At 45.3% G+C, this 14,382-nt stretch overlaps 1 protein-coding gene across 20 annotated transcripts in view; it reads left to right on the forward strand.

Annotated features, from left to right (window-relative positions):
* The window catches only part of OSBPL6 (oxysterol binding protein like 6), a 101,859-nt gene that overhangs the window by 78,846 nt on the left and 8,631 nt on the right, over positions 1-14,382 (forward strand). For all 20 annotated transcript variants that reach the window (XM_083407241.1, XM_083407238.1, XM_083407233.1 and 17 more), the window contains 9 exons: positions 1,064-1,201; positions 3,947-4,034; positions 4,704-4,957; positions 7,007-7,144; positions 8,340-8,403; positions 8,653-8,731; positions 10,728-10,872; positions 11,378-11,522; positions 13,479-13,605. In XM_083407241.1, the coding sequence (XP_083263367.1) occupies positions 1,064-1,201; positions 3,947-4,034; positions 4,704-4,957; positions 7,007-7,144; positions 8,340-8,403; positions 8,653-8,731; positions 10,728-10,872; positions 11,378-11,522; positions 13,479-13,605 (1,178 nt within the window). The remainder of the gene's footprint in view (positions 1-1,063; positions 1,202-3,946; positions 4,035-4,703; positions 4,958-7,006; positions 7,145-8,339; positions 8,404-8,652; positions 8,732-10,727; positions 10,873-11,377; positions 11,523-13,478; positions 13,606-14,382) is intronic.

The raw sequence follows: 14,382 nt of genomic DNA on the forward strand, positions 1-14,382 counted from the left end.
AAAAAGTGCAAGTAGATTAATAGGTACAGCTCCAGTGGGAAGGTAAATGGCATTTCCATGCGCTGCTCTGGTGTCAGTGTTCCATTGCACCAGAAGCAGCTTAGTCATGCTGGCCACATGACCCGGAAAAATTGTCTGCGGAGCAGACAAATGCTGGCTCCCTAGGCCTGTAAAACGAGATGAACGCCGCAACCTCAGAGTCGTTCGCGACTGGACTTAACTGTCAAGGGCCTCTTTACCTTTACCTAACGACAAAGACAGGTTGTGAGTGTCAAAAGGATTGTAGTAAAAATGGGACCACTGAGAAACAAGAAGAACATATCAGCAGGCTCATTTGCAGAAGCACAAAAAACCACCCTTTTAAAAACCCTCTAAGACAAAAGAAAACCCCTGCAAGCAAACATAAAACAGCCTGACGAACACTGAGCATGTTCAGTATCCACAAAAGGTAGAGACAGTTGCAAAAAACTAAACAAAAAACTAGGACACCGTAGAATGCTAGGTTGGGAAGGAAGGAATGGTTCGAAACAGGAACAAGAACGTTCCTTTTAATAGGGGATGAAGAGCTGCAACTTTTTGCTGCAGGCCACCCCTGTGTGTGCGCATACATGCAAACAAACAAGCTCAGGCTTCAGGACAAGAGAGCATTGTGCTAAAGCAGTCTTACAACATGGCTGAAGCTGAAGTGTGTCAGGTGAGAGTTGGGCCTCCCTTCCCCATCAAACACGAGGTATCATTTCAGTGCTGGAAGATGCTGGGTTTTCCTTTAGCAGAGGAACAATCTTGAGGGAAAGCATTTCTCTCTGTCCCCTGCCACACAAAAAAAGAGTTATTGGAGTGCTAGCTGGAAAAGAAGTTGTTTGCGCTCCCCTTGCAAAATGGCTTCTTTTCAACCTGAGCTCTCCGTTTGCTAGAGCTTATTTTCCAAACAGGGAGGAAGGCCATGCAGGGAAGAAGCAGGGCATCTGTCCAATAAAATATATTGATTAGGCACGCTCTTGCTTTTTCTCTGTCGTGTGTGGGCGTCTGGAGTTCATATGTGTGTGTTTTTCCCTTTTTGCAGGCAGGTGAACAGATCCATGTCAGTCTCCCACTCTCCCAGCAAGTTTCTAATGAAAGCAGGCTCTCCATGTCGGAATCTGTCTCTGAGTTCTTCGATGCGCAGGAGGTGCTTCTGTCTGCAAGCTCATCAGAAAACGAGGTTAGGCAGTGAAAGCCTGATTATTTCTTCTGCTGTGCTCTATATAATTATAATGCATTTGGGATCAAGTACCGAACTTTTGGGGACGCGGGTGGCGCTGTGGGTTAAACCACAGAGCCTAGGACTTGCCGATCAGAAGGTCGGCGGTTCGAATCCCCATAACGGGGTGAGCTCCCGTTGCTCGGTCCCTGCTCCTGCCAACCTAGCAGTTCGAAAGCAGTTCCAGCGGCAAGGTAAATGGTGTTTCCGTGCGCTGCTCTGGTTCGCCAGAAGCGGCTTAGTCATGCTGGCCACATGACCTGTACGCCAGCTCCCTCGGCCAATAATAAAGCGAGATGAGCACTGCAACCCCAGAGTCGGCCACGACTGGACCTAATGGTCAGGGGTCCCTTTACCTTTACCTCTACCGAACTTTTGATCCTAATTCGGAAGGCTTGGACATGGACACAGCAGTCTCCTGGTTCAAATCACACCTCTGCTATGAGGTTAAGTTGTTGACCGTAGGCAAGTCACTATCTCAGAATGAAATATGAGGATAATAATCCTAACCTATCACACAAAGTCCTAAGAATTAGGTGAAGCTCTTAGAACAATCTGACAGTTCCAAGAGTAGTCCCACTGATTTTTGTAGGGTTAATCTGGAGTAAAGGAACTGCTTGCCACTTAATTGCCTTGAGATCATGGCCAGAGGCAGCAATTCATGACCCATTTGCTCCACCTTCCTCCTGTCAAAAGCAGACAGCAGTGTTGTGGAATGAGTGACACGTAAATTGCTACCATTGCATTTCCCCCATCTTCCATTCTTTGGAAGGAAGTAAATTAGTAGCTCAGTAGGGACGCGGGTGGTGCTGTGGGTAAAACCTCAGCGCCTAGGACTTGCCGATCGCATGGTCGGTGGTTCGAATCCCTGCGGCGGGGTGAGCTCCTGTCGTTCGGTCCCAGCTCCTGCCCACCTAGCAGTTCAAAAGCACCCTTAAGTGCAAGTAGATAAATAGGTACCGCTTTATAGCGGGAAGGTAAACGGCGTGTCCGTGTGCTGCTCTGGTGCCGGTTCGCTAGAGCAGCTTCGTCACGCTGGCCACGTGACCCGGAAGTGTCTTCGGACAGTGCTGGCTCCCGGCCTCTAGAGTGAGATGAGCACACAACCCTAGAGTCTGTCAAGACTGGCCCGTACAGGCAGGGGTACCTTTACCTTTACATTAGTAGCTCAGTTTTGACGCCCCCACCCACACTTGCACCCTGTTCCTTCGCTTACTGGTTTTTCGTTTGCCATGGCAAGAAAAATTGTTTTTCTTTCCTTAAAACAGGGGTGGGCCACATAGGGCCCTCAACCACTCTCTCTGCAGCCCACCAAGCTGTGGGGGAAACTTGCTCACTCTTCCTACTGCCCAGTTAATCAGCCATCAGCAGGACAGCAGGGAAGAGAACTGAGAGCCAGTGTGGTGTAGTGGTTAAGAGCAGTAGATTTGTAATCTGGGGAACCGGGTTTGCGTCTCCACTCCTCCACATGCAGCTGCTGGGTGACCTTGGGCCAGTCACACTTCGCTGAAGTCTCTCAGCCTCACTCACCTCACAGAGTGTTTGTTGTGGGGGAGGAAGGGAAAGGAGAATGTTAGCCGCTTTGAGACTCCTTCGGGTAGTGATAAAGCGGGATATCAAATCCAAACTCTTCTTCTTCTGTTTCCATGTTGCTAATTGCAGTGAGGAAAGTGTTCTTGTGTAGATTGGGGAGGGTGGGCACATATGTGTGTGTGTGTGTGTGAGAGAGAGAGAGAGAGAGAGAGAGAGAGAGAGAGAGATTGTGATTTCAACCTCGCCTCCTCTTCAAAAGGGGTTATACTGTATCCTGAAGCATCTGACTTCCCATGAATGATTGAGTGTGTGCTTCCCTGTGCATACAGCTCTTTGGGAGGCCGGTTCCAGGTAATTTAAATGGAGAAATAAGACATACCCCATGTATCGTATTTTTCGCTCTATAGGACGCACCCGACCCGTAAGACGCACCTAGTTTTTAGAGGAAGAAAACAAGAAAAAAAATATTCTGAATCAAATGTTGTTGAAGAGGCTTTGCGCGGCTATCCCTGAAGCCAGAACAGCAAGAGGGATTGCTGCACAGCCTTGCATTTGCTCCATAAGACGCACACACATTTCCCCTTACTTTTTCGGAGGGGAAGAGTGCATCTTATAGAGCGAAAAATACGGTACCTGTCTTTCCAAGAGTGTCTGTGAGCATGAGTTGGTTTAAGGTATAGGCAGTGTGACTGGCTCCGGTCATGCTTTCTGGGACGCAGCCCCCAACCATCTACACACCTGTGATTGTGGTGCCAGAAAAAGTTACCCTTCACTTCTTTAAAACCATGGTTTGAAGTGTGTTTGCAGAGAATGATTTAGAGGCATTCCCCTTATATATCATATTGACAGTGATAGGCTTACATGAGTCATCTGTATTCAATAGAACAGACACTCTTTGACCTACAGTCACTTCCAGCACAGCTTGCTCTTCAAAGAGGAAGATGGAGAGCTTACATATTTAGGCACGAGCTAAAAATGGGATGATCTTGGCCAAACCTGGGTTTCACAAAACAGGCACTCTTCAGCCTGATAACAACTCTAGGATACATGCGTCACTGGGACTTGAATTTATGAAAACATTTCTATTCAGTGTTCCACTTGTTGTCTTCTTCCTCCTCCTCCTCTTCTGCTTCCATTTACTTTTCATTTAAATCTCTTTGTTTTCTTCTTTAGGCTTCTGATGATGAGTCGTACATCAGTGACGTGAGCGACAACATATCAGAAGACAACACCAGTGTTGCAGACAACGTTTCTCGGCAATGTATGCAGGGTTTGTTTGTTTTTTTAAGTTTTAGAAAATAAGTGTTCTTTTTAGGTGTGGTGCACATATAAATCGCAACACTCTCTGGATGCAACTCAAGTCAACGAGGGCCACTTTTACATTTTTATCCCTGTTAACTGTAGAATAGAACTCTTCTTTCTGTTTTTTACTCTAATTATTTGTATGGTTTTAGTAGATTTCATTATATGTATATAGTTTTAATTCTTTCAGTGTTTATAATTGTTTTCTTACAATGTTTTTTTCCTATGTTTTTAGCGGTCCTTCTTTTTATCTGTAAGCCGCCTTCGAGTCCTGTCGGGGGGAAAGGTGGGGTATAAATAAATCTGTAACAACAACAGACCCTTTGAAATGAATGGGCCTAAGTTAGTCATGCCTATGAAATTCAGTGGGTTTACTCTGAGTACAGCTAGGCAGTGGCGTAGCGTGGGGGGTGCAGGGGGGGCCGGCCGCACCAGGCGCAACATCTGGGGGTTAGGGTTTTTGGCGCAAATCCACGGGTTAGGGGGTGCAAATTACTTGCCTTGCCCCGGGTGCTGACAACCCACGCTACGCCACTGCAGCTAGCATTGGATACAAACCGTTTTATTTTTCATTTTTAAGTCAATGAAAGGATTCCACATCCCTGCTGTTCTGCTGTTTCCCTTCCAGTACTTAATGATGAGCTGACCGGTGGTGCTTTCAGAAACGGACGAAGGACATGCCTACCGACCCCCTGCCCTGATACTAGTAATATCAACCTGTGGAACATTTTGAGGAACAATATCGGGAAGGATCTCTCGAAAGTATCCATGCCGGTAGAGCTCAACGAGCCTCTGAATACATTGCAACACCTTTGTGAGGAACTGGAATACAGTGAACTCTTGGACAAGGCTGCTGAATCTGATGACCCCTACGAACGAATGGTAGTGAACCAGACAGAGGACACCATTGCATGTCCCTTGATGTGTTTATCCCTCTCCTAGAGCTCTGATATTGAATACAGTGGACCCTCCGGATACGAATTAAATTCGTTCCGCGGGTCTGTCCGCAACCCAAAAAGTCTGTAGGCAGAGGCACCGCTTCTGCGCATGCGCACAGTGTGCAGAGCGCTTCTGCGCATACGAACAGTGTGCAGAGCGCTTCTGCGCATGCAGGCACGATGAAACCCGGAAGTATACACTTCTGGGTTTGCCGCGTTCATAACCCGAAAGTTATGTATCCAGAGGGTTACATAACTAGAGGGTCCACTGTACATTTGTGCATTTCCATTATTGTAACCTCACCTCTAACGTGAAAGCAGCTAGATTCTGACATAGAGGACTTTTTTACTTTTTATCCAGCCTGTTCCTTTCGTTTGCGTACTTTCTTACAAACAGTTCAGATGGTCCTTGACTGGCTATATCTCTGCAGATAACTGCTCACATAAGTGGAGCCTTGCAGGAGCAGTATAAATTCGGATGAATGAACTTGCATGTGTGTTGTAGTGAGTCTTAGGGTCCAGTCTTACATTACCTTTGCTGTATGGAAGCTGCTCACGGACTTCCTTTTGCCAGGAGACCCAGATCGTGCGGGAAGAGCCCATATTGTGATTACTCCCCCCTCCCCCCCATTGCCTTGCTTTCCAAACGGGGCAATATTAGTATGATGAAATAATCTAAGGACGCTACAGAATGGGCTCCTCCCACATAGAATCGTAAGACCGTAGAGTTGGAAGGGACTGTGAAGGTCATCTGTTCCAGCTCCCCTGCATTGCAGGAACCCACATTTTGCCCAATTTGTGGCTTGAACCAGCAACCCTGAGATTAAGAGTCTCAGGCGCTACATGGTTTGAAACTTCTGAGGTTGCCTTCACAGTGTGGAAAGGAGTGATGCTACAGTAGCGGCCACACTGCTAAGGTAATGCAAGAGAAGGCACTTGGTATAAGCTTCTTGAGCGATTCTAAAGGGAAATAAGTAGTTTAAAAAACCACTAGAGCCTCTGTTGCAGAGAGTGATCACTCACTTGTCTGTGTATCTATTTTGTCAGACCTGTGAATTCCAAAGCTGTAGCCACATCCCTATATTACCCTTTTCTGTGCAAGGCAGATAATGCCCTATATTCTGGCAATGAGCAAATCGCTGGGGAATTCCACTCCGCAAGCCCCGCTAGGAATGCTTTTGCTCAAGACAACTTTCAAGATGGCATGAATTGGGGGGGGGGGGGGATTCCGGGCGGACTGCTTCCATTATATTTCTATACACAGGAGTGGTGCTCCACTTTCCGGGTCTGCGAAATAGACCAAATTGTAATATGAGATGATTCTCAATAGGCTTGTAGAGATGACAGATCTCAAGAGATATGAAAGTACTCTTTGCTTTCTCTAATTGCATAAGACACATCCATTTCTGCCCCCTTCTATCACCGACTAACTGGTGTTATTTTTTTTTTGTCAGCACCTGAGGATGGTGCCTAATAAAACCCAAATAAAAATCCTCAGGATATCGATCTAGAGTAAAAGTATGGAACAGGTGGGAGGATGCAAACTGGAAATGCAAAAAAGGGGAGTGCTACCCCCCCCCCCCGGGTAGATCCTTGTGTCACAAAAAAAACCCATGTTTTCCCATTAAGGGATTTCCAGAGTGCACATCCTTTCTTTCCCCACACAATTGCCTCTGACCCCAAGACAAAAATAGCAAATATATTCTTCATCTTTAAGCCTGCTTCGGATACTGTTTGCCTTGGGAACAGATTCGCATGGATATTATTGGCGTGCCTACCTTCCCACCACTTGGAGCGTGACTTTCCCTGTCCTTTATTACGTTGGGACAGTGGCTATACTGCTATTGCAAGAACAGAGTTACTGTCTGCCGTTGTAGCACTAACGCCAAAGGTGCTGCCATCACCCAGAAAAGGAAACACCCTTTCGCTTGCACAGTCTCTCCAGTACTGTTTGGATATTGTTTCTCAAGTTCTTTTCCTTTGTTTTAACTAGGTCCTTATTGCTGCCTTTGCAACTTCAGGATATGCCTCCACTTACTATAGAGCTGGAAGCAAGCCTTTTAACCCTGTGCTTGGTGAAACTTACGAATCAATTAGGGAAGACAAAGGATTTCGTTTTTTCTCGGAGCAGGTAAAATCTGTTCCAAAAGAGACCCTCAAATAGCACCGTGACTTTAATTTGTGATTTATTTGTTTATTTTCGTTGATGCCTTTCATCTTATTTTCAGAATGTTGACTGATGTGAATCTAAATATATACCTTTTAAAATGGATCTGAATATATATATATTTGTTTTTCAAGCATTAGGTGCAATTCAGCATTGTAAAGCTGAATCCAGTTTTGCAGAAATCATAGAATCCTAGCACTGTGGAGCTGGAAGGGACCCTGATGGCCCAGTTCCCTGCAATGGTCCAAGTTTCTGGATAGCTCAGTTGGTTAGAGCGTGGTGCTGATTCAATCCCCATATGGGACAGCTGCATATCCCTGCATTGCAGTGGGTTGAGTTAGATCAGGCACCCCCAAACTTGGCCCTCCAGATGTTTTGGGACTACAATTCCCATCATCCCTGACCACTGGTCCTGTTAGCTAGGGATGATGGGAGTTGTGGTTCCAAAACGAGTTTGGGGATGCCTGAACTAGATGATCGTCAGGGTCCCTTCCAGTTCTACATTTCTATGATTCTATGCAGGAATCTCAACTAGATCCTACATGACACATCACCATCCAAGCTGCTTAAAAACTTCCAAGGAAGGAGAGTCCAACATCTCTTGTGGGATCTCTTTCTATTGAACAACTCTTCCTGTCAGAAAGTTCTTCCTGATGTTTCACTGGAATCTCCTTTTTTGTAACTTGAATCTGTTGTTTCGGACACTAGCCTTCGGAGCAGAAGAACACAGGCTTGCTCCATCTTCCCTGTGACAGCCCTTCAGATAAATGTAGATGGCTACCACATCTCCTCTCAGTCTCCTCTTTTCCAGACTAAACATATGCAATTCTTTCAACTGTTCCTCATAAGGGTAGGTTTCCAGAGTCTTGATCATCATGGACACTCACCTCTGCCCAAGTTCCAGCTTGTCAATATCCTTCTTAAATTGTGGTGCCCAGAAATGCACACAATATTACTGGTGGGGTCTGATCAAGGCAAAATAGAGTGGTACTATGACTCCCCTTGATCGGGACACTATACTTCTGTTGATGCAGCCTAGAATAGCAGTAGCTTTTTCTGCTGCTCCATCATCTCTCTTTTATGTAAGGTGTCTGTTACAGTGATGATAAAAATGAAAGTCTTTTGCACAATTCCTCACCACCGTAATTTTTTATTTCAGGTTAGCCACCACCCACCCATTTCTGCCTGTCACTGTGAATCAAAGAATTTTGTGTTTTGGCAAGGTATACATTTTAATTCACAAGCCTAAAGACCAAATTTAGTTCTGTTTTTGTTTTGTTTTTTAAAAAAGAAAACTTACAATTACATGCATAGTTTCATTTTTGTGGAATTTAACGAAAAGGTTAATATAATTGTGAAGCCTGCTGTTTTAGGTCTTTCACTTTCGTATTAGACAAAGACAAATAATGGTTTGTTGCATTTGTAGAACTTCTGTAATTTGCAGCTTTCTGAATCTTTGCTATGTTACTCAGATATCAGGTGGAAAAACAAATTCTGGGGCAAGTCAATGGAAATACTGCCAATCGGAACATTGAATGTCACGCTTCCAAAGTAAGCAGCTTCTCCATTCTTTTCTTGTTTGTTTGTTTGTTTGTTCTTCATTCTGGAAAAGCAGTTCCATGAGACTAATTTAGGCACTTCAAGTCCCAGATGCACACTGATGAATAATGTAGCAAAACTGAAGCCAGACAAGGCAGGGAGCACATAGCAGCAGCTTGCATGTAGTGATAAGGCAACTGGGATCTCTGAATAATTACTTGTTCTACCTCCTATTATTAGATGCTGCAACTATGTTTGATCAAACAGTTGTGAACATTAGGCTAGTTAGTTCACAGCAGCTTCCTGAGTGGGAGACGTTTTAGTACTGTGTTTGCTTTGCACAGTAAAAGGAAGCATATTCCTTTTTTTTTTTGTAAAAATTGTTCGGATTTCCCCTAGGAGGAAAAAGGTGAGAGGCATCATGGTAAGTCAAAATGAGGCATGTTCTTGTAAAACATGAGGTTTCACAATGACATGAACTCTTACCTATCGAGTGTGGCAGATAAGGGTGAGTCCTGTTTCAGTGCAAGGAAGCTTGGGAAAGTATTACTGTCCTGCAATGTGTACCTCCTGCAGTTTCTTTGCAGTTGGTCAGCTAATCCTGCAGTTACTCTGCTCATCTCATCTTGTTTTCATTCAGAACCAGTCCGGTGGAATAAACAGCGTAATGGGCTTAAAAGTTGGGGAGAACTGGGTTCAAAACTCTAATGAACCATGAAGCTCAATGTGGGGCTTTGGGCAACTCGCAATTTCTCGGCCTAATCTACTTAATAGAGTTATTTTGAGGACAAAACAGGTTTTTTTATATAATACTGTGTGGAACCAGGGAGAGCCAGTGTGGTGTAGTGGTTAAGAGCGGTAGTCTCGTAATCTGGGGAACCGGGTTTGCGTCTCTGCTCCTCCACATGCAGCTGCTGGGTGACCTTGGGCCAGTCACACTTCTTTGAAGTCTCTCAGCCCCACTAACCTCACAGAGTGTTTGTTGTGGGGGAGGAAGGGAAAGGAGAATGTTAGCTGCTTTGAGACTCCTTAAAGGGAGTGAAAGGTGGGATATCTAATCCAAACTCTTCTTCTTCTTCTATTTCTTCTTCTTCTAACCATAGTAGGAAAACACATACTATGATGTCTGGCAGAAGGATTAATAATAATAATAATAATAATAATAATAATAATGAAATTTATATACTGCCCTTCATCCAGAGATCACAGCTTACAACATAAAAAGATTGTTTTAGAATAATATTATCCAAAATGTATCTTCATTATAGAGGGCTGTAATGTTTCACAGAGCATCTTTTTAAGTGTCTGTAGTGGGACAGAGTTGACTGACTATCCGTGAGAATAACCAGTAACCAATGGTTAAGCACTGGGGGGGGGGGCGCTGCCAGTTCTCTGTGGACACCCTATTCCTTTCGCCTCCACCTTCAAAAGTGCAATGGCTATATAGCTACTAGAAGCAAAGCCTTCTTAGTATTGGCACCCTGGCTGTGGAAGGCCCTTCCCTCTGACACATTTGTCAGGCACTCACACTTCCTTATGTTTTAAAAATAAGTTTTAAATATCTTTATTTTCCCAGGCCTTTGGTGGCTTTGGAAATCAGTGGGGTTAGTGTTTATGATTGCTGCCCATTCTGCACTGCTGTTTTGTTCTTATTTTATTGTTGTGCTTTTGCTTTATTACCTTTTTAAAAAACTGGTTTTAAATTATTTATTGTTCTAATTGATTTGCAATTCAACCCCTAGCCATAGCTGTCAACTTTCCCATTTTCTTGCAAGGAATCCTATTCGGAATAAGGGAATTTCCCTTAAAAAAAGGGAAAGGTTGACAGCTATGCCCCTAGCAGGACACAAATACATGTAAAAGGTGTGGGTATTTTCATATTTGAGTTCTGTTGGTGGTCCATTGGCTTTCAATATTGGAGCGGGGAGTACTGTTTCATTTGTGAATAGGTGGTGGTTTGGAAAGGGCGTTTTTGGAGCACAGTTTCCACAGTTAACTCTCTTTGCAGGTACGGTGATTCCTACGTATGGAACAAAGTCACTACTTGCATACACAACATCCTCAGTGGAAGGAGATGGATAGAACATTATGGAGAAATAACCATCAGAAACACAAAAAGCAGCGTTTGTATTTGTAAACTCACATTCATCAAGGTAACGTTTCTTTGATACTCATTATGAACAGTGAAAAGGGTGTTTGTGCAATTGGTGGCCCATTGCACAGCAGCTTCTAGGAGCACACAGGGCAGGTTCACTAGCTGGAGGTACCAGTTGTATGAATTGCATGAATCTGTGCACCAAAGTGTGGCCGATAAATATAAGACCCTTTCACTGGTTGCCAGCGGTCATGCTAATTGCATTGGCAAGGTCTTTATCTTCTGCACCTCTTTGGGACTGCATTTGAAGATATTTGGCACGATACGATAAGGGGTGGAGGTGGTGGTCTCTGAATCATCCTGATTCCTCACCCGCTTCTGGCAGCTCATTGGCATTGCCTAGCTGTTGGATGGGTGTGATACAGATCTGCCTGTGAGAAGACCTGGTCTTGTTGAAAGTTGATACCTAGTTATAACCCAGACACCTGAAACTGGGTGATTTACCTTAACAGTTAAGAAAAAGGCCACAGATCTTTTGTTTCCTTGCGTTATTATTTTTTTAGGTAAATTACTGGAATTCGAACGTGAATGAAGTCCAAGGCGTTGTCATGGACCAAGAAGGAAAGGTGGTACATCGCCTCTTTGGAAAGTGGCATGAAGGGTTGTACTGTGGAGTTGGGCCTTCGGCAAAATGTATATGGAGACCAGGTATGAACCTATTAGAGGAACAGCTCTTTTAGGTAAAGCGGTGGGGTGGATTCAATACTTGTACTATGGGTGAAGAAGCTTCATCATCGTATCAAGTACTGCAGACTGGAATGACTCTAGATCAGGCTTCCTCAAACTCGGCCCTCCAGATGTTTTTGGCCTACAACTCCCATGATCCCTAGCTAGCAGGACCAGTGGTCAGGGATGATGGGAATCGTAGTCTCAAAACATCTGGAGGGCCAGATCTGAGGAAGTCTTTTTTAGATAGACTGAAGGGGCCAAGCTGCAGGCTATGTTTCATGCACTATATCTCTTGTTTTCATTTAATTACAAGTGCGGGGAGCCAGTGTCACTGGGATTGCAGGATGTATGGGGCCGAGATTTATCCCTTTCTTCTTTCAGTCACAGAGTCTCCTGAAAATCTCCTCCTAGCAGCTGCAAGGCTTAAAAACTCTCACTGGCACCAATAGAAACTGTTTTCTATGCACAGTAACCGTTCTGGTGGCTTGGCAGAGGCAGGGAGAGATAAATCTCCTGGTGTGCTGCAAACCCAATCACAAAAGTAGACACAGCAAGACTGGAAGTATTTGCACTACAAAATACTGCGTACTTCCTCTTTGAAAGATAAATAATTGGGGATTTCTAATTACAGTGGTACCTCGGGTTACAAACGCTTTGAGTTACAAACACTTCAGGTTACAAACTCTGCTAACCCGGAAGTAGTACCTCAGGTGGCAAACTATGACCCAGGATGACAACGGAAATTGTTCAGTAGTAGCGCAGCAGCAGCAGGAGGCCCCATTAGCGAACGCGCACCTCAGGTTAAGAACGGCTTCAGGTTAAGAAAGGACCTCTGGAACAAATTAAGTTTGTAACCTGAGGTACCACTGTACTCATTTGCTGGTCTCCAATAAGCGTTCTTTGTCACAGCAATAATAGGACCACCTGATTTGAAAACGGAAGCTCTGGTGTATCGGTTGTTCCTAATTGACAAAGAATACCAGTTGCGTTTTCCGAACTGTTACTTGTAGAAATAAACTCGGCTCTGGTTTACAGACAGTCTCACCACAGTGGCAGGTGCAGGGAAGAGCCATTCCTCCGTGCTAGGCCACATAAAATAATAGAATTGTAAAGTTGGACGGGGACCCTGAAGAACTTGTAGTCCAACTTCCTGCAGGAATATGCAGCTGTCCCACATAGGGATTGAACCTGCAGCCTTGGGGTTATCAGCACCAACTGAGCTATCACATCAGGCCTGAGCTTCAGACCCCAGCAGTGAGACCTCTAAAGATCTCTGGTAAGAGGGTTATGAAAGGTGGCTGTCAGAGAACCTTTGCCAGAGTACACAACACTGGACCAGTGGCCAAGGCCATCTTCATACGCAGCTCGTAGGTATTCTCCTCTCCCTAATGATGATTCAGCACTTTCTGTTTTAATAGCTGGGCCATCTATTGGCCTGGATCAAACTTAATTTTTCCCCAGGTGGAGGCTACTTGAAGCAGGACCCACATAGTGCCCTATCATGCTCACGGTGTAAAAGTGTTTGCTCCATGAATTTTCTCCCAGCAGGCCGAGTTTTCAGACCGGCACGACTCTCCTCCGGGAGTGAGGGGATGCTGGTGTTGAAAGGCTCTGAATGAGGCAGAAGAACCCTGGGATGCCCAGGCACTGTGTATAATGGCAGCAAGATATGTAGAAGGCACCACTTCAGGTGGCAGCTCAGTGGCACGTAGAGCAAGCCTTAGTCCACCCCACAGACAGTGGTTAGAACTGTGAGAGGTGCTGACTGTCTTTTGGCAGTGCTTGCCTGACGTTTGACCAGTGTCAGTTTATCACCAGTAGTTAGAGCCAACTTCAGGAGCTGCAAGCAGGGATTTTGGCCTTCTGTATTCAGAGGACTATGTCTTCTCCGTTCACAATGCTTAGCTATTCACCTTGTCTTATCTGTTAATGCAGGCTCCATGCCCACCAACTACGAGCGTTATTATGGCTTCACAAGGTTTGCCATTGAGCTGAATGAGTTAGATCCTGCACTGAAAGATCTTCTTCCAAGAACAGATGCCCGATTCAGGCCAGACCAAAGGCAAGAATCACTTGGTTGTCATTATTTAATGCTCAGCGGCTTCTTTCAAACATAGATTGTAGGTCGCACCTGTTTTCAGGACCCCAATGTTTAGTCCAGGGGTGGGGAAGCTTCGTTAGCATGAGGGCCAGATTCCCTCGTGGGTCATTTTCCAGGGACTCGGTGGTGGGTGAGTTTATGCAGGCACAAAAGGTTCAGCTTTTAAATTTGTACTGTAGGCTACTTTCCAGCCAAGCAAAAAATAAGAGGTTGCCATGGACTGACTGGATGCAAAGGAGTGGTGGGAGCAACCATCTCAGGGAAGAAGGCTCAGAGCCAGGGGACTGGTGATGGGATGTTGATGAGTGGTCAGAAGGAGAAGTCTGGAATGAGGAGGTGTTGTAAGCTGAAGGTAACAGGTTTTAGTGAGCAGGAAGAGGCTGTGGCAGAGAGCAGTCCAGAATCAGAGGCAGAAGAGGAGGCTGGAGAGTAGGGAGGAGGCTACCAGGCAGAGATGAATCAGGCTGTTGAAGAAGCCAGGGGGTCTCCCTCTCCTGCGGTGACCAGCTCTCCTCCCTCCTGGTCTCCCAGAACCAGAAGAAGAATGAAGAGGGTGGAGCAAAAACAGACAAGGTGTCAGAGTCTCAGATTGCTAGGGAAGGACCCAAGGGAGGAAGAGTCTTGGGGAGCACTAGGAAGGCGTGGCCCTTAAGTCCTCGCAACTGCCTCATTGGGGCAAGATCTGCTGGGAAGAGTTGCTGTGCTCACTAGGCCTGAGCTGTTGTTTATTTGAACAAA

The sequence above is a fragment of the Podarcis tiliguerta genome (assembly GCF_965153285.1).
Source record: "Podarcis tiliguerta genome assembly, chromosome: 1".
Taxonomy (NCBI): Eukaryota; Metazoa; Chordata; class Lepidosauria; order Squamata; family Lacertidae; genus Podarcis; species Podarcis tiliguerta.